This window comes from Ochotona princeps, chromosome 2 (genome assembly GCF_030435755.1).
Source record: "Ochotona princeps isolate mOchPri1 chromosome 2, mOchPri1.hap1, whole genome shotgun sequence".
Taxonomy (NCBI): Eukaryota; Metazoa; Chordata; class Mammalia; order Lagomorpha; family Ochotonidae; genus Ochotona; species Ochotona princeps.
Genome location: NC_080833.1, coordinates 85,613,706 through 85,632,807, shown reverse-complemented (window position 1 = coordinate 85,632,807; position 19,102 = coordinate 85,613,706). Strand labels below are relative to the sequence as shown.

The 19,102-nt window shown below is 44.1% G+C and overlaps 1 protein-coding gene across 3 annotated transcripts in view; it reads right to left on the bottom strand.

Moving 5' to 3' along the window:
* Nucleotides 1-18,892, bottom strand: part of CDC14A (cell division cycle 14A) — a 178,175-nt gene extending 159,283 nt beyond the window's left edge. For 2 of the 3 annotated variants that reach the window (XM_058659647.1, XM_036494656.2), the window contains exons 1-2: nucleotides 11,123-11,264; nucleotides 10,259-10,349 (exon numbers count right to left, since the gene is read on the bottom strand). In XM_058659647.1, coding sequence (XP_058515630.1) covers nucleotides 10,259-10,349; nucleotides 11,123-11,171 — 140 coding nt within the window. In that variant the 5' untranslated portion in view covers nucleotides 11,172-11,264. Of the gene's footprint in view, nucleotides 1-10,258; nucleotides 10,350-11,122; nucleotides 11,265-18,755 lie in introns of those variants that run through there. The other variant, XM_058659654.1, reaches the window with a different exon arrangement.
* Nucleotides 18,893-19,102: the final 210 nt, after the last annotated feature.

The window sequence follows — 19,102 nt, the reverse complement described above, 5'->3', positions numbered from 1 at the left end:
ACCAGGACCCCTGTAAATGGCATATGAATTCCACACTCCCTTAAAAGGAAGAAAAAATACATGAAACAAAAAGTCAGTTACACAAGAGACCCTGATTTAGAAGTACCGTCAATCTGAGATGTGAGGATCATAAGCAAACCGAAAACTAAGTATATTGTTTCTTCTAAAGCCTTCCAAAAACTCATGCCTTTGAGCCACACATTTATAATAGAGCCCCAGGGCTGGCATTGTGGCACAACAGATTAAGCCACCACCTGCAACAAAGATGTTATATATAAGTACCTGTTCAAGTCCTGGCTGTTCCACTTTCAATCCAGCTCACTTCTAGTGTGCCTGAGAAAGCAGCAGAAGACAGCTGAAGTACTTGAGCCCTTGCCAGCCATGTGGGAGTCCCTGATGAAGCTCCCAGTTCTTGGCTTCAATCTGGCCCAGCCCTGGCTCTCTCTGGGGAGTAAACCAACGATGGAAGATCTCTTGCTCGCACTCTCTCCCTCTTGATCTGCCTCTCCCCTGTCCTCTCCCCCTCTCCCTATTCTCTCTTCCTCTCATTTCCTATTTCCTCTTGCCCCTGTCTCCCTATCTTCCTCTGTCCACCTTCCTCTGAGACTCTTTCAAATAAACAAATGGATCTCTAAAAGAGATATAGCGAGCTATCAACACTTGGAGTCTAGTTAGGCTCATCTGGTAGCAAATGCTAACAAGATGTGATCTCTGCTTTCTCTACACAACTATCAGACACACCAGCAGCTCACAGGGAGGAGCCACTAGCAGGAGGTACACTGGCAGCAACATCAATGTCATCCCAACAAAGCAGCACCCACAACACATTCAGCAAACAGGAGGATCAATGAAAATGGAACAGATTCACACTATGAAAAGACACCGATGTTTAGCAAACTAGGGTCATTTCATGAATAGCTTCAGGAGTTTCTAAAACTACCCCTGAATTACAGCAGTGTCCAACTCACACATCCATAATGATATGGCCTGGATATTACAGGGGGAAAAAAGGAAATTATGATCAACAACATGCTTTAAAAACACAGAAATATGAACTCATTTTAGAAAGATTTTTATAAATGTACATTTTTTTAAGATGTATTTATTGGAAAGGCAGAGTTATAGGAGAAAGAAAGAGAGAGAGAGAGCTTCCATCTGCTGCTCACTCTCTAGAAGGCCACAATAGCCAGGAATGGGCCAAGCCAAAGCCAGGAGCCAGGCAATTCATCTGGGTTTCCCAAATGGATAGCAAGAGCCCAAACACATGGGCCATTCTCCATTGCTTTTCCCATGAATGTTAGCAGGGAGCTGGATAGGAAGTGAAGTGGCCAAGATACACATGGGATACATATGGGATGACCGTACTGAAAACACATTTTTACCAGCTGTGCCACAATGCCAACCACTCCACAAACAGTTAAATGATAAATCAGCTTTGGTACTTTAGGATGTAACTTTCCAGTTTTCTATAGAACTGACCTCACAGAAATGCCAAATGCCCAAACAAGCCTGAATAAATGCATGACTAGTATATATCTAGCAAGAATGAAATAAGCTGCTTTTTGTTGTCCTCAAAAGATTAAACCAGGATCCAGCACAGTAGCCTAGCGGCTAGGGCCCTAGACTTGCATACACCAGCCTCCCATATGGGTGCCAGTTTGTATCCCTGCAGCCCCACTTCCCACACAGCTCCTTGCTTGTGGCCTGGGAAAGCAGTCAAGGACGACCCAAAGGACCCTGCACCGGTGTGGGAGACCCGGAAGAGGTTCCAGGCTCCTGACTTTGGATTGGCACAGCTCCAGCCATTACGGCCACTTGGGGGGTGAAACAACAGATGGAAACCTTCCTCTCTGTTTCTTCTCCTCTCTGTATATCTGACTTTCCAATTAAAAAAAAAAAAGATTAAATCAGATGTTATTTTAGAAAGAAATATTAATGGACAAATTCGGCATCAACAGAATGTGAACATGTTTGAGACCAAAACACTGGGATTAGTGTGGTAACCTAGCAAATTAAGCTATGGCTTAAGACATCGGTATCCTGGATGAGCACCAGTCCAAGTCCCAACTGCTGCACTTCTGGTCCAACTCCAGCTAACATATCCGGGAAAGCAGCAGATCACCTAAGTTCTTGGGCCCATGCCACTCCTATATGGGAGACCAAGATAGAGTTCCAGTCCACTGCCTTCAGTGCAGCTGGTCCAGCCCTGGCTGCTGCAGTCTTTTGGGCAGTGAAGGTGAAGCAGCAGCAAATGGAATCTATGGAATCTCTCTCTCTCTCTCTCTCTCTCTCTCTCTCTCTCTCTCTCTCTCTCTCTCTCCTCACTCTGTAACTCTGCCTTTCAAATAAGTAAATAAATAAATGTATTTTAAAAGAACAAAATAACAAAGTAATAAGAGAAATTGTTTCAAAAAGCAGAGTTTACACAAACTATTTCTTATACAGGAATGCCCTATGAATCACAAATAACCATATCATTTATCAGGTATTTTCAAGTTGTTAAGGACTAGCACTAATTACACACTTTCAATAAAAAGACAATATTTTAGAAGGCTCTTATTTAACATATAAATCTTGGTTGGTTCTGGAAGGATTTAGTTGATGAACAAAACCAAAATATTTTTAAAGCTTAAAAAAACCTTAAACTTAAAGAAACTTATAAAAGCAGCTAAAACTTTAAAAAAAACAAGTTAAACAACAAATTTCACAATGAAATGCAGACAGCCCAACTCACGCCACAAAACCAGAAACAAATTTGAAATTAATTGCCCCACATTAATTTCAAATCCCCCCCAAGTTTAAACAAGTAAATGTCTAAACAGGCAGATTTTCTACTTAAAGATCAGAGAAGATAAAGACTCCATTATAACTCCCCTATCTTCCATCCCTAAAACCAAACAAAACAGAACAAAGCCCTCTGATTTACATACTTCACCTACTTAGAGGTATCACTTTCTCCTACAGACCCAATCCAGAAACTAAATTCTCCTTGAACTCCTCCCAGATCTCTCAGTCCCACACGGAGACAATCTCCACTCTCCAGCCTCTGCCCACCTGGCCTTTTTCTTCCAAATACAGTCCTGCCATTGCCTGGCCTAAATCAGAGCCATTGATCACCATGCAGAACTGACAGAGGCCCTGTGCTTTTCCACAATCCAGCACCCAATCAAGTGTCCATTCTCATCCATGACCACATTCCATTCAAGTATTGGGCTTCACCTAGCAACCTTGTTTTTCCTCGTGTGCTTTTTCTTGTGACTTTGCCTGAAATCTCCTCCTTCCTTCCTTTCTTTCCCTCCTCATTCATTAATTCAACTTTAATTTCGTGAGCACCAGCTCTATGCCACACCCTGTACTAAGTACAGCAATCCAATAAGGTTAGCACAAAATGCACATTATCTTTCCATTCCATTCTCCACATACTTGTTGAAGTGTCTTTACATGTGTTGATTCATAAAACACAGTGCAGTGTGTCAGAATCTATCCCACCTAGATTATGCTAGTTTCGTGTAAAACACTTTTCAACCACTTAAATGTTTTGAATTGTTTTTCACTTCCCATAAAAATGTGTTGAGTCATTTTTTTGTTTGTTTGTTTTAGTCAAAGGTGTATTGAGCCATGTCTAAATAAGTCATTTACTTTTAGCTTGGAATGTGTTTGTGGACTCAAAATGAGAACATCTGATGTCTCAGGAATCTACTTCAAACCAAATAATGAAGCTGCCCTGTAGTGACCTGGCAAACAGCTCCCTCTGAGCCCTCCTGCAGCCCAGTTAGATCTCTCCCTCTCTCCTCCCACTCCCTCCATGTCTCTGTCTCTCTGGCTGCCAGGGTAGGACTGGCCTTGTGAAGAACACTCTCCTGGCACATTGATTAAATTCTGCATGCTCACAGGCTTATCTCAAACAAAGTGAAAGAACTGAAAAACAATTCACCAATGAAGATCAGAGACTGACTACATACTGTGAATGCCTTGAGGTCAAAATAGCAAATACAACGGTACCACAGCCTAGTGCCTAAAGTCCTCACCGTGCATGCACCACCAGGATCCCATGTGGGTGCCAGTTTGTATCCCAGCTGCTCCACTTTCCTTCATCATCCTGCTTCTGGCCTGGGAAAGCAGTAGGGGATGATGCAAAGCCTTGGGACCTTTCATTCACATGAGAGACCCAGAAGAAGTTTCTGGTTCCTGGCTGTGGATTGGCTCAGCAACAGCCATTGTAGCCACTAGGGGAGTGAGCCAGTGCATGGAAGATCTTTCTGTCTGTCTCTCCTCCTCTCTGTAAATCTGACTTTCCAATAAAAATATAAATCAAAAAAAAAAAAAAAGAAAAGCAAATACTTAAATATCTTGGAAGCAAAATTTGACTCAAATGAGTCACAGAACTCAGAACTGACTATGAATATATACATACAAGTCCACTTCCTGTAATGTGCACTGCATAATAACGATAGTTGCACACATAAGCAAACTTAAGCACATAAGCACTGCACATACACTTAGAAAACTTGGCCTGCTTTTACTTTCACATGTCCCACTAATAAATAACAACATCCCAATTTCTTTTTTCTTTCCTTTTGGCAGAACATTTAGATTAAAAAAGGCAAAATGACACACACAAAAGTGGAAGTACAAACAAGTTTTAATTACGCCCAGATAGTCCCAGATACAAGCTGGACATAGTATAGGCACACCCTATCTGTGGCACATTTCTCAGAACAATCATCACCCCCATCAGGGGGACACAGCCTGGCAGGGAGGAGCAGCGTTGCCCCTCTCTCCTCATCAGCTTCAGACTCAGGATGCTGGGAAGAAATGGAAACCTGAGATCCAGACTCCAGGACAGGCTGCCTGTGGCTTGGATGGGCACTTTCTAGCTGAGTGACCTCAGGCAATATTCTGCCCCTCTTTAGACCTCAGTTTCCTCACTCCTAAGTGGTGACATAAATAGCTATCTGCTAAAGTTGTTCTAAGGATTCTGGGGAGGGAGGCTTGTGATGGGAGCTGGGGGAGAAAGAAGGAGAGAGCGTGTGAGAGAGCCTAGAACACTGCCTGGTACAAGAGTATACAAGTCAGCTGCAGCTGTTATTGTTGTTGGGATTTTACTGTCATTTCAACAGTGACATCTGTCTCAGAATTCCACCAATTTTCTCCTCTGCCTATATCAAAACAAGTCACAATGAGAGCAGAGATCCCCCAGACTCACATGCAGGTATCTGCTTAAGTGGCATCCAACTTCCCACTAAGCCATGCTACTTGCTACATGAAATAGAAATAGAAAATTTAAACTTGAAATAGAAATTGAAAATCCAGAAGGGCTTCTTCTCACCTATATCTAAATACCCCTTCCTGCAAAGATGTCTAGGCAAGAATTTTCTGCACTTCCAAGATATCTCACGTACACACTTTGAACTGATACCTATGCCACATAAGCCACAGACAAAAGAAATCCCCCTTCAATAAATAATTTATCCAAGAATTCTTGGATGTATTAATATCAGGCCACTTTAATGAAACTCAAATGAAAATCAAATGTTTCAAATTATGTAAGTCTTCCACTTAGCTAATTAGTTCTTATTAGAGGCTGCTCATTCTTAACATGCTCATGGTGAAATTCTTCGAGTCACTTCGAGAACTGCTTAAAATTCAGTCGCCAGAGTAGCTTCATGAAGAGCTTGCTGGCATCCTTAAGACTTCTCCTTGGAAAACCCAAAGAGAGAAGAAACAAAAATGGACAAAGCTGGAAACAAACACACCACATACATATTCTTCACCATAAGCTGGCTTTCCTCATGATTACCAACTCACTCTCTATCCATGACCCTACCGGGAGGCACACAAAAATTTTAACAATTAACATATTTGACTTTGCTAACTCATGAGCCAAGTCATTAAAAGTAAGCTTCTATTCAGATTATAGGGCCCAAGTCCAACACCAAAAAATTAGCCTTTCTGGAGAGTTGTATGTTATTTGTAGTATATCAAATATACATAATTCTCTGGAAAGTTCCCTTTTAGGGGGCTATCTTTGTACCACAAGTGTGTTAACCTATCCCTGGATTTTTATTCAGAGCTATGGATCATAACCCAAGAGCAAAAGATGATTTCTCATCATCCATTGTTTTTTTTTTCACATTGCTTAGGTCTTTCTAGTATTGAGACAAGGTCCATCTAAAACTCAAGCAGAGGAGTAGGGAATTTGGTGTAGCTGTTAAGAAATACACATCTCAAACAGGAGTGCCTGGGTTTGGGTCCTGGTTCTGTTCCAAATTTCAGCTTCCTGGTAATGTGTATCCTTGCAGGTGGTAAATGATGGTTCAAGTAGCTGCACACCCTGCCACCCATGTGGCAAACCTGGATTGCAGGCATTGGGGAATAAACCATCAGATAGAAGAGATTTATTTATTTGCTTGATTGTTTATTCCTTTCTCTTTTTTCTTATTTTCCTTCTTTCTCTCGTTCCCCACTTCTCCACTTTTCAAATAGATCATTTTTAAGTAGGTAAAAATAAAACAGAAAATTCAAATTATCATCCTAATAGCCCAACATCATGAGGCCACTTGGTTAAACTTCCTCCACCGTCTTCTTAGAAGGTTTCAATTTTAACTGCGAGGGGGTTGGGAACGGGGGGGGGGGGGCTACCATTCTCTGACAACCAAATAAACATCTGTGAAGAACACAGCTGTGTCCATAGAATCTGAAGCCTGAACAAGTCAAGTTGCTGATTTTAAAAGTTTCTCAGGTGACTATTTCGCCAGAAAGGTAGAAAATTACACAAGTCCAGGACTGTAAAGATCCCTTGTTGTACGGCCCCCATGTCCTCAGCAAGGCATGGACTCAAGCACGACAGTCGGGACCCCGCTGCCTCCAGGGTGGTCTGAGAGAGCCCAGGTTGCCTCACGCCCTCTGAGATGTTTTGTGGTCTCTCATTTCCATGAAGCCAAGGTGTTCCCGTCCGTTTTCTCCTCTCTCCTCCGCTATTTTCCCACTTTATGTGGCTGCATGCTTTGCCCCTCATCCTGGCCCTAACCTGTGAAACTACAGACCCACATATCTTCTCCTTCCCAGAACTCTAAGTCATTCACACAGCCTTAGCACCCCTTTGAGGAAACTCCCAAATCCAACTGTAGTGTTGAGTATTCCACGTCTTACAGGGAGAACAGTCCTACCACACCACTTCCTTGTTCCAGTCGAGGATCCCCAGGCTGACAGCAATGCTGACTGCCTTCAGGGCTGCTGGAAACTCTCTTTTTCCTCGGGTCCCCACAACCCACAGTCCCTGATTTGCTGTCCAGCTTCACGACTGGACATCCCTCTTTTCCATCAGCGCTGCCACCACTCCAGCCTAGGCATTGTTTTCTTCCCAGGAACATCTCAGCACGGGCCTGCTGGGCCTGTCTAATCCAACTTCATAGGCACTGTCATCTTCCTGTTTTGAGAGAGGGTAGGTGTCCCCTGGAACCGGGTACTTGGTCTCACCTTCCAACTCTGCTGTGTTTTTTGTGCCTTGAGGCAAGTGGCCCACCCTCTCTGTACCTTATTTTATCACTGTATAATAAAGATGATCATGGTGCCAGTCGCATAGAATGAAAGCAAAAATAAAATGAATGAATAACTGTAGCACACATAGCATCTGGCACACATTCAAATCCTGAAATAATGTTTGTCAATATTCACAATTAGCACAAATCCTGTCATACCATACATGCTCCCAAAACCTCCAGAGAGCTCTGTGGCATATCGAGGAATTCACAGATTCCTCATCCTGACATTCAGTTTGGGTCCAACCAACACCAATCTCTTGGCTTCGGAGTCCTGTACACACAGAAGACCTGCACATATCAAGCAACCTGGAGGAGCCACTGTTCCTGAACACTCAACCTACACCTCCCTCCCCATCCTTACTGGTCTTTCTTGAAGGATCCGTCCTCTCACATCTCTGACTGCTGAACGCCATCCATCCTTGTCGTGTTCTCAACTCCTTCACAGGTCTTTCTGAACACTCCTCCAAGCATAGGGGCTACATCTCTCTCAGGGCAGTTAACTTTGCTGTACCTCTATCTGCAGTCCTGTTACCCTCACTATTGCCTAGGAGCTCCTTGAATGCCATATATGTATTCACCATCATTTTATTCCCTGGTCACTCAGCACAGGGTAATTTGGAGCAACAAAAAGGCTAGAGTTGTGGGAAGCTGGAGACCACAGGTGCTGCCACGTCACAGCAGCACAGATGCAAACAAGAGCAGAAAACACCATCCAGGCTGGAGTCCTTGTCATCATTTCAAACAGCATCCAAATCCACAAACTGAATGCCCTCTCCAGCAAGACCTTCCTTAGAAGACACCAGAAATACAGTACAGTAACATTTTTAAAAATGTAATTTGCAGTCCCATCTTATAGAACCATCATCAAAATCATATGCGAAATTGTGCTTATATATCAATATTAGGATCAAAAGTCTGTGCGAGCTGTGTTCAGTTGATTAGATGTAATTTTCTGCTGGATCTATTGCCAACAGTGTCAAGAGTGACTCAGATCTCAGGGACCAGAGCATGTTCAATGACATGTTCAATGGCACGTTGGTCACTGCAGAATGGAACAAAACGCCATGCATAGAGACAGCCCCCATCCTCAGACTCACAAGAGCTTCCCAAATCCTACATTCACAGGAAGAAAGCCTCAACAATGCACATTCTCAACAGCAGAATGAACACTCCATGAACACTGCTGGCAATGACATCACCCAGGTACCCAAGGTCAGGGAGCAGGCTGAGCCCAGCTCCATTCCGCCCAGCAGCAGAGCTGTAACCTGACACCAAGGACGCAGCTCTGGGCACTCAGGGCAGGTAAAGGGCTCCTTCACTCCCAGCTGGACTTCAGCTTCCAAAGAGAGCCCTCCTCACATCCTCAGCAGCCCCTCCAAAGCACTGATTGAGGGCTCAAGGAAGGCCCAGGACATTTACTCTTCAAAGCCTGAAATGAGTCACAAATCCTTAGGCACAACAGTCCAACATGCTTTATAACAGGACAAGTCCTGGAAAGCTACCTGGCTTATTCAAATGTGCATTTGGTTGAGACAGCAAGACAGTAAACGAATGTTTAAATTAGAATATAGTAACCTCCTCAGCAACACCAGCTCTTTTCTTAAAAGAAATGACCCAATCAATCCAGCCTTCTTTTTCTCATCATGGGCTGCTTTCACTGAATTCATGAGGGGTCTTCAAAAAATCCATTGGAAATGTGTATTATGCAAAAACTATGCGCAGATTTCATATTTTTGTAGCAAAATCAACTTTTCTTTTTCATTCCATTTTGTATGAACTTGGTGAAGTACCATCCTATCACTTGATCACAGTTCCCTGTCCTTATTTTCTGCCCTCAATCCTAATCCCACAGAAGCAAATGAGCCAAAGACAGCAAATCAACAATTCTGCATTCCTTCCTCAGAGGCAAAGAAAGAGCATGACTTTGGGGGGTCCCCGACCAGCACCACTCTATCAGTGTCATCCTATAGGCAGCATCTTACTCCTAGATCCAGCTTGCACACAGCTTCCTCCAGCTAATGTGCCCCACTTTCTGAAAGGAACTGCACCATCAGAAAAGGCTAAGCTACAACAGACGCCTTGTGAACTGTAAACTTCAGCGCCTGTAGTATGCTCACAGTCCTGAGCCCTGTGGGTGTCTCATAAATACTTGGCCACTGATTCACAGGCCAATTACAGTCTGGCAACGACCGAGATATACCTGCTTGGCCCTACTCTGGGAAGCATCTGTAATCTACAGTTGTTGTCTTCTGGTGGTAAGAACTGATCTAGATGGACATCTCAAATGACTGGGGTGTGGACAGGTTCAGATTAGGTTAATGTTCCCTTCACTTCTTCCCAAACATTTGAGCCTTATAAATAAGGTGATGTTATGTGCACCATGGGAGAAAAGTGACTGAAACCTCTGTAAAAACTCACAGCACTGTGACAATCAGTGGCTTCTTCAATGACCTAATCGAGCTGGGAGGGATGTGACTGGCAGGGATCCATAACTGGAAGACTATTAAGACCACTTGAGCAAGTATCTCAGCATGCCCCACATCTGGGACCTTGGGCAGGTGGGAGACTGGGTGGGGATTCTCCCTCAATATCCCCCTTCACCTCAGATACATAAATAATATAATAAAAATATGTATATAAAAAAAAACCTCACAGCACTTCCGCACGAAAACAGCAAACAACCTAAATGGTTGAAAAAAAAAATAGAAACTTACTTTTCATAGACCAGCTCCTCATCGATGGAGAAATAGTGGGTATTTACTGTGCTTTTTGGTCTATTCCTTAAAGTAGCAAAATATAACCGATCTGAAAGACAAGTTTAAAAGACAGAAGAAAACTTATGAGAAATAGGGAAGCAGAGGTGCAGGGTGGTGATAATTCCGAAGGATCAAAATAACATCTACTACCCACAATTTAAAGTCCCATATTAACTCGTAAAATTCTTTCAGAAACCCCATCTTTCTCAGAAAGCAGACCCAGGAGCACAACAGTAACAGAAGCGAGAGGAGGACCGAAGCCTGGGAGCCTTGTGGCAGACACACATCCCGGTGCTCTCAGGGTCCGCGTGGGGACGACAGTCCCCGCAGACCAGGAGATGCAAGTTGGGTTTCCAACTCTCTGGACCTCACCACTGCTGAAGGGGAAGAGCGAACTGAGCCTCTCCCACAGGGCTTCAGACACTTCAAGAGGAAGGAAGAAGCAATGGGGATGTCCCGAAAACTGAGACCAGCAATGGTAGGGTCCAAGCGACGGAAAGGATCGATTGAAGCGGCAAGATCCCCAGAACAAGAACCTGCCTGGTGCCGGGCCGGGCAGAAGCCGGCGCTGTCCCATCAGAGGCAGGGGAGGCCATCCGAGGGAACTGTGGAGGGGACGAGGGACGCAAGAAAGGAGAAGCCGGAAGCAGGGGTCCTGGGGGACAACAGAGTGGCCACAGGGGACATAAGCGCACGCAGCTGTTGCAGGACCCTGCTGGACCCGCGAGAAGCTGGGGGCCCGCAGTCGGGACGCAGCGGCCAGAAGTGAGCAGGAGTTGGGGGTAGGGGAGGGTAGGAGGCTGCGGGGCGGCTGCTCCTCACCTTTCATGAACTCGCAAGCCCCGATTAGCTCCCCTGACTCCGCTGCCATCTTAAGCGAGATACACACAGTAGAGGGCTGGGTCGTGGCCAGCTGAGGTCACCCGCCCCCGGGGGCTTCCCCACTGCCCGGGAACCAGGCGACTCGTGGTCCCAAACACCGAGCCCGGACGAGGGAAGCCGTGGGCGCCGAGGGCGGAGGCGGCTGCAGGGTCAGCGCGCCGGGCGCCCCGGGAACATTCCGTGGGGAACCCGAGCCCGCTTCGCGCGGGGCGCACACGCCCCGGGATGTGGCCGCTCCGATTCGGCCCGGGCTGCTGCTGCTGCTGCTGCTCCGCCGCGCCTGGGAAACGCAAACCAGCTCTCACGGCCGGGCCAAGTCTTCCCCCGGCCCCCAAAGTGATCATGGAGGAGGACGCGGCTGGCCCCGATCGCGCCCGTGGCTACTCATGCGACAGCGGGCAGGACTCCGGTGCCCGCGGGCTGGCAGCAGCTGCTCCGGCTCCTCCTCCGCCACCTCCTTTCAGCAGCAACTCTTCCTCCTCCTTCTCCCCCTAGGTCCGCCCCCAGACCTTCCTCCCCGCCCCACCCCCCGGCCCCCCTCCACTTTCACGGCTCCACGGCCATCCCTTAAAGGGACAGCCCTGTCCTTCCTCCCCGCCCGCCTGCGCCCCAGTTACCAGGCGCCCCGCGGGTCACTAGGAGCCAGTTGCTAAGGCTTTGTTGCCGTTCACCAATTGCAGTACGAGAAACGGGGCCCTGGGGCCCCTAGGGGGAGCCGGGCGGGGCCTTAGGGCCAGAAACTTATGAATGAAACGGGGGAGGGGGTGGCAGTGGCGAGTAGCAGTCGCCGAGGGAGGGCGCTGTTGAGGCCTCGGGGGCCTGCAGGCACGGGCGCCCCTTCCTTTTCCGTGCTCAGTGAAGTCTTCTCCCACTCCGGGGTTTTCCTGTCAGACTCTCTCATTCTCTCGCACGCCCCCATGTTCTTCTAAACTCTTGCACGCGCGCGCAAGTGCACTTACAAACCTCCAATCCTCAACACCCCCCCCCGCCCCCGGCTGGCCTTTCAGCCAACCTCCATCCCCACCACTGCGGGGTCTCCGTCTTTACATTAATTATTTAAAATGAAATTTAAAAAGCGCCACTTCCTAGCTGAGAAGTCCACGAACTGGTTTTCTCCACACAGAAGTAGACTAGAGCAGAACTTGGGCTTTGTTCTCGCGGCTATAAAACGTCCCCACCCAGTGAGGGTGCCCAGGGGACGCCACTGTGAGCGCAAAATCATCACAAATGCCCGAGGTGGGTATTTGTTGTAGGGGTCCCGGAAAGGGCGAGGCGGGCAGCTAGGCCAGCGCCCCCAGAAGGACAGGGAAGGGAGAAGGGGAGGCGGGAGGGCCACTGGTCCAACAGGGAAACTTAACACAAAAGAATTTCTTCACGTAGCCTCGACGCGCTGCCGCCCGGGCTCCTGTCAGAGAGGTGCCGGGGCTTCTTTCTGCGAGCTCTTTCCACAGTTGGGACAACTTTAATGCCGGGTGTCCCACGGCCGTGCCTAATTAAGGGGCAGTCCCTTCCATACGAAAATGGCGCTTCGGACCCACCATCGGAGGAGCATGCGCCCTGAGTGGCTTCTCCAGAAAGAGAGAGGCTTGCGCCGGGCTTCTTGCCACTATGCTTTTTACCTGTCGGGAGAAAGGGGGCGCGCGAGGAGAGCCGGCTGGCTTGGAGCGAGCACCGCCTGGGACAGTCCCTGTGAATCTGTTTCACCGGAGCCCCCCAAAACTTAACTGGTACAATAAGCCTGAACGTCTCGGTAATTCTAACCAAACATAATCTTGCAAAATAGTTGAAAACATAGCTCCTCCTAACATTCCTATCTTAATCCTAAACCAAAACCATATAAATATAAGTCGTCATACGTTTTAAAACTGTGACGTTCCTAAAAGAATGAGTTGCTGCACGGAGCTTTTCAAACATGTCCGCATTGAATTCTGCCTAAAGCTTGCCAGATAGCCATGTCAAAAGTCACGACAGCAATTCAGATGGCTGTATTGAAAAACTCTGAGATTTTATATGTGCAAGATATGAAAACGGAAGTACTGAGGTCTCTTATAAAACTTACCTCCTTTGTTTAAAAGGCTGAATAAATTCAGTAATAGTAATCTGTTTCCACAGTTGTTTTAACCTTGTAGAAACTAAATTCATCTAAATTCCCTAGTCATGTTTCAGCTGAATGTTCTACCAGAAAATGTACATTAGGAATAGAAACTCAGCCTCTCAATGCATAAGCCTTTAATTTCACAAAATAAATGGTCTAATTATAAGAACTCCAAATCTACACTTTAAGAGGAGTCAAATTTAGTTAAGCATTCATTTGTTTTCTAAAATTAATTTACAAAAGCATTTTCTTTGATAATTCTTAGAAACTTTGGCTGTAAAGAATGAATTGCAAGCTACTTAATAGAAGTCCTTAAACCCAAATGAAAAGATTAATTTTTCCCTAGCATATTTACAATATAAATATTATGGCAAATCTTTAAAGGTAATAAGACACTACAAGTACTTAAGCTTTTTAATGTTGCAACAAGAAAAATAAGTATGAGAGGACCTCTCTAAATCAAATGTGCATAATCTAGAAGATGCAATTGCACAAGAAAAATGCAAACAAGATAATGTAAATATAGCACCCATACATGCCAAGGTTCTAATGAGATCATAAAGCACATTATTGTCTCGATTATTATGAGGTCAAAGTTCCTACTGATTGTGATTTCATAATAAAGGCATGTTTTTGAGTCGATGAAGCAAGATAATGGAAGAAATTTCTTTCCAACCATTTGGATTCTCTGCAGTAGGAATGTGCACCTGCAGAGATAAGTCCCTCCTAGACAAAGTCAAGTTATGTCTACACCCTCTGGTTCCGGTTCTATTCCTTGAGGCTGTCCTAAAAGCTCTTAGTCATTCTTCTCCTACCCATGACAAGTCTTCAAAAACACCAAGAAGCTTCTTTCACCACCCCTTCCCCCTTAGAATTCTCCACATGAAAATCCCCATCTTTTCAACCTTTTTCTATTACTATTATTATGTAGTATCTCACCCTCTCACTTTCAGCCCAGTCTCAGCAATACACTGTCCTGTGTCTTATAAAGTATGTCCCCAACCTGAACAAAGACCAGTAAGAAGTTGATATGACCAGATCTGACGTCAGAACAAAAAACAGATTCAGATGGGAGCAAAGGCAGCACTGAGAGAAGGGGCAAGAGGAAGACTGAAAAAAAGGAAAAGAGGGAGATGAGGAGGGAGAGAAGGAAGGGAAGAAATAAACACCTAAGTTACATTGTTGCAGGAAAAGAGGAGACTATTCTCTCACTGGAATATGGAAAGGAAAATGAGCCTGGCACTGTCAGAGGGTAGCAGTTGTAAGATATACTTGTTCTACAATTAATGTCCTTCAGGACCAGGGAGGAGAGCTTTCTCTGGTCCGAGCCTGGCTCCACCTCTGGACCCCCGCCCTCCCTCGCAGTGACCATCGGGATCGCTTCGAAAACCCCTCACAGCAAACAAACAATCATACAAACTAAAAAAAAAAAAAAAAAAAAAAAAAAAAAAAAAAAAAAAAAAAAAAAAACCCTAAAATAAATAGACAAACAACAGAAAGTAGAGCTTGAAATCTGACAGGAAAGAGCTGGCATGGATTGGCTCATGCCTTGCTGGGTGGGACACAAAGATTAGTCACTCCTCACCATGGTGTTGAGGATTTTCCTGCACACCCCCCCCCAAAAAAAAAAATGTTCTGCACATTAAATGTCGACAAATATCTTGTTAGAGTTACAAGCCAGTCTAGATTATCCCAAGATCTGCCAAGATCAACAAAATTATACTTCAACACAACAAATGGCTAAATACTAAAATGAAATAGATATGAGACAGCTGAATGGTACCCTATAGCCTTTTCAAGGTATATAGCAGCCGGTCCAGTCCTGTATATAAACTAAAATTGAGATGTCAATGAGCAAATCATAGGTTGTGGTTAGGACTTGTTTTTTGTTATTTTGTTCTTTTTTTTTTTTTAACATACTGGTTACTCAAAACTATGTCAATTCCATAATATTGCAAATTGCTGTTGATGTTGTATTGGGACTCTTAATTGACTGTGAGGATATTATAGCAGCTCTGACTTCGGACCAGAAATGGTCTCCCCAAGAAACCGTTCAACCCATCTGGACAATAAGTAGCTGGACTCCATGCTTAATATATGTTTGCAAGGAAAGAATCTTGATTGAATTTGAACTGTAATGCTGCATCAAGGTGGAGGAATCCACCAGGGGGGAGGGGAGGGGGAGGGGGATTCCCAAAGCCTATGAAACTGTCACATAATGCTAAATATTAATTAAAACAAAATTAAAAAAAATTTAAAAAAAAAGATATACTTGTTCTAGTCTAAAAATTATCCTCATTTCTCATCAGCTGTTTGGTAATAATGATGTTATCCACACAAGTAAAAGAAATTTTAAAATAAGTACTTTGAATTTAGAAGAAAGTGTTTTAAGGATATGAAACTAACAAAAAAAATCAAAATCCATGAGATAAAATTTCCGCTGATCTTTGTTAGTGACATGTGTCTCCTCTAGGCAACAAATACATGGGTTTTGTTTTTTAATACAGTCGAATAATCCATGATGTTTGATTGATTAGTTTAAGTCATTTACATTCAGGGTTAATACAAATAGGTGGTAATCATTCCTGTCATTTTAGCAATGGGTTGTTCATTGATTTAGTCTTCTGTTGTTATTTTACTGGGATGTTCTTCTCATTTGCCTTTGGTTTTGGTGGGTGCTATTCCTTTTCTTTTACATTTCTTCAGTGACACATTAGTCATTCAGTAGCATGTCATTTAACTCCATGGTGTTGTTAATTTCTTTTTTCTTCCTGTTGTTGATTTTGTTTTGTGGCCTTTCATTTAAGGGGATGTATAGTAGTTATGTAATGGAGACTGTCATACCTAGCAGCACGTTATTTAACTTCATGGCATTGTAAATTTCTATTTTTCTTCCTGTTGCTGATTTTATATTGTGGCTTTTTGTTTAAGGGGATGTATAGGAACTGTGTAATGGAGACTATCATATCCAGATGTGAGGATACAATACAATATGTGTCTCTATTTCCAGACAAAGATGAACTCCGAATGAAACTGTTTACTATATCTTGTCAATAGGATGTTGGACTCTGCCATTGTCCATGCCTGCAATAATGGACATATGACTGTGTATGAAGAAGTATACTATAGTAATGATATAGGGGAACTTAAAGAAGGGGGAGTGAATTTTGCTTTGGTTAGTGTCCAGAGTTCTTAAACAATGCCTGGCGCAGTAGCCTAGCAGCTAAATCCTCATCTTGCATGTGCCAGGATCCCTTATGAGTGCCAGTTCGTGTCCTGCCTGCTCCACTTCCCATCTAGCTTGTGGCCTGGGAAAGCAGCCAGGGACAGGGCAAAGACTTGGGACCCTGCACCCGCATGAGAGACCCAGAAGAAACTCCTGGCTTCAGAACAGCTCTGGCGGTTGCAGGCACTTGAGGAGTGAACCAGCAGATGGAAGTTCTCCCTCTCTGTTTTTCCTTCTCTGTGTAAATCTGGCCCTAAATCAAGAAAGGAAGGAAGGAAAGAAGGCAGGCAGGCAGGCAGGAAAAGAAAGAAAGAAAGAAAGAAAGAAAGAAAGAAAGAAAGAAAGAAAGAAAGAAAGAAAGAAAGAAAGAAAGAAAGAAAGAAAGAAAGAAAGAAAGAGAGAGAGAGAAAGACAGGAAGGGAGGGGAGGGGAGGGGAGGGGAGGGGAGGGGAGGGGAGGGGAGGGGAGGGGAGGGGAGGGGAGGGGAGGGGAGGGGAGAAGAGAAAAGAAAAAGAGAACTCCAGACCAGAATCAAAGCAGTAAGAACCAGGTGGGACTGAGAGATCAGATCGTTCCACTTTTCGACTCCATGTAGTACAAGGGACTCACCACAGTCCATCCCTGAGGATGAGGATGGAAGACCATGGACAGGAACTCAGGAATTCTGTGCAATATTTCAATTGTAAGGCCCGGCATATAGTGTAACGGTTAAAATCCTCGCCTTGTACATGCCGGGATCCCATATGGGCACCAGTTCTAATCCCAGAGGCCCTGCTTCCCATCCAGTTCCCTGCTTGTGGCCTGGAAAAGCAGTCGAGGATGTCCTAAAGCTTTGGGACCCTGCTCCCGCGTGGGAGACCCGGAAGAGGCTCCTGGCTTTGGATTGGCTCAGCTCCAGTCCTTGCGGATCATCCAATGGAAGATCTTCCTCTCTATCTCCTCTCTGTATATCTGACTTTGTAACAAAAATAAATAAATCTTTAAAAAAAGAAATATTTCAATTGTAAAAACATTACATGACAAAAGGAACAAAAGAGAGAGAGAAAAGGCTACATAGCAGACTGAACAGCTGATTATATCAACATACTTTCTTCAAACCATTTAGAGATAATTTAGGCTAATAGTGAAACAAAAGATGCTGCATTATCTGCCATGGCTATTGTTCTCCCATGGCTTCTGCAAAAACTTGAAGGACTTTTTCTGCTCCTGTGACTTTTTAGTAGGATACAAGCATTCCAAGAAGCATAGTATAAGAAGCAGTGGTTTAGTGAACATAATGAGCATCCAATTGAACAGGTCAATCCAGAAGTCATCTTGGACTTAATTCAGTAACAAATGGTGCCATTTCAGTAGGTAAAGGAAAAAAAAATCCATGGTCAAGTCAATATATCCACTAGTAGTTCATTTATTAGCCAGTTTGCTTCATTTTAAAAATAGGCTAACAAGTCAGTATGCTTTTTAAGCTAATAGAATTTATCCAACTGCATTTGCCTCTCCCACTATCACAGAAAAAATTAAGAGGTAAACTTTTTGCCCATTTTTGACTTTTACAATTTAATAATCTTCCCCAGACAATGCTCACCCACTCTCACCACTATGTCTGAGAAATACCATCTGTGAGTTACACATTGTAATGGCAAGTTTATTCCCAAATGCATTTATGTCTCTATTGAGCCCTATATATTTCTATCAGGAAAATAATTATAGCAGTTAATTTCCACTGAAACCAAGCACAGCAATTTATTTCTCAGTTCTGACATCAGTTGTCTTGAGGCATAGCATTGTTGCCAACTCCATTTTAAAGATGAGAAAACTGACACAAATCAGAGCATCAACATGCTGGAAGAATAAATTTTTTAAATGTGCGATTAAATTTCTGGGAAAAGAATGTGTGTGCATCATATGGACTCCTAAATTGGTTTCCTTAGCAAGCAGTAATCCTGCCAAAACCCAGGTTTCATTCCTCCCATTCCCAACATTGCATACACATTTTGGACTCAGTATCCTCTGATGTTAAATAAGAAGAATCATTTTTAACTTGCAGAAATAATAGTTGAATTAAATAAGGGTACCCTGCTGTGATGCTAAAGGTTATAAGTAACTGTTATTCATGTTAAAACATAGATTTAAAAAATGCTAACCCATTCCCAAAATCTAATTTTTGCAAGCCTCCAATGATTATAGTCATTTGTATCTAGAGATTGCTATTTAATTAACTCCTAGCTAACAACACAAGTAAAATATGCACTCACAGAGCAGTTCTTACTGTCAACCAAAGACAACTCCACAAGGACCAAGTTACCATCATCTTTCATCCCTGACTGCCTCTGACTGTAGTACCATTCTCCATGGTTGGACCGGAGCCAACAGCCCCAGCCAGGCATTCTCAATGCATTCCTAAATTCCCCTTGGCCTCCCACATTCTTCTGTTCCAGAAGCCCAGGGCCACAAAACATTGTTCCCTATGGTTCCCGTGGTGACTTGCGCACCTTTGGAACACTGGATTTACCAGTGCCCAAGGTTGCACAGATTTTTAGTAAACTCACAGAAGTCCTTGGGTTTAAATTTTTATCTGAATTTCTGCATAATTTTAGTGATG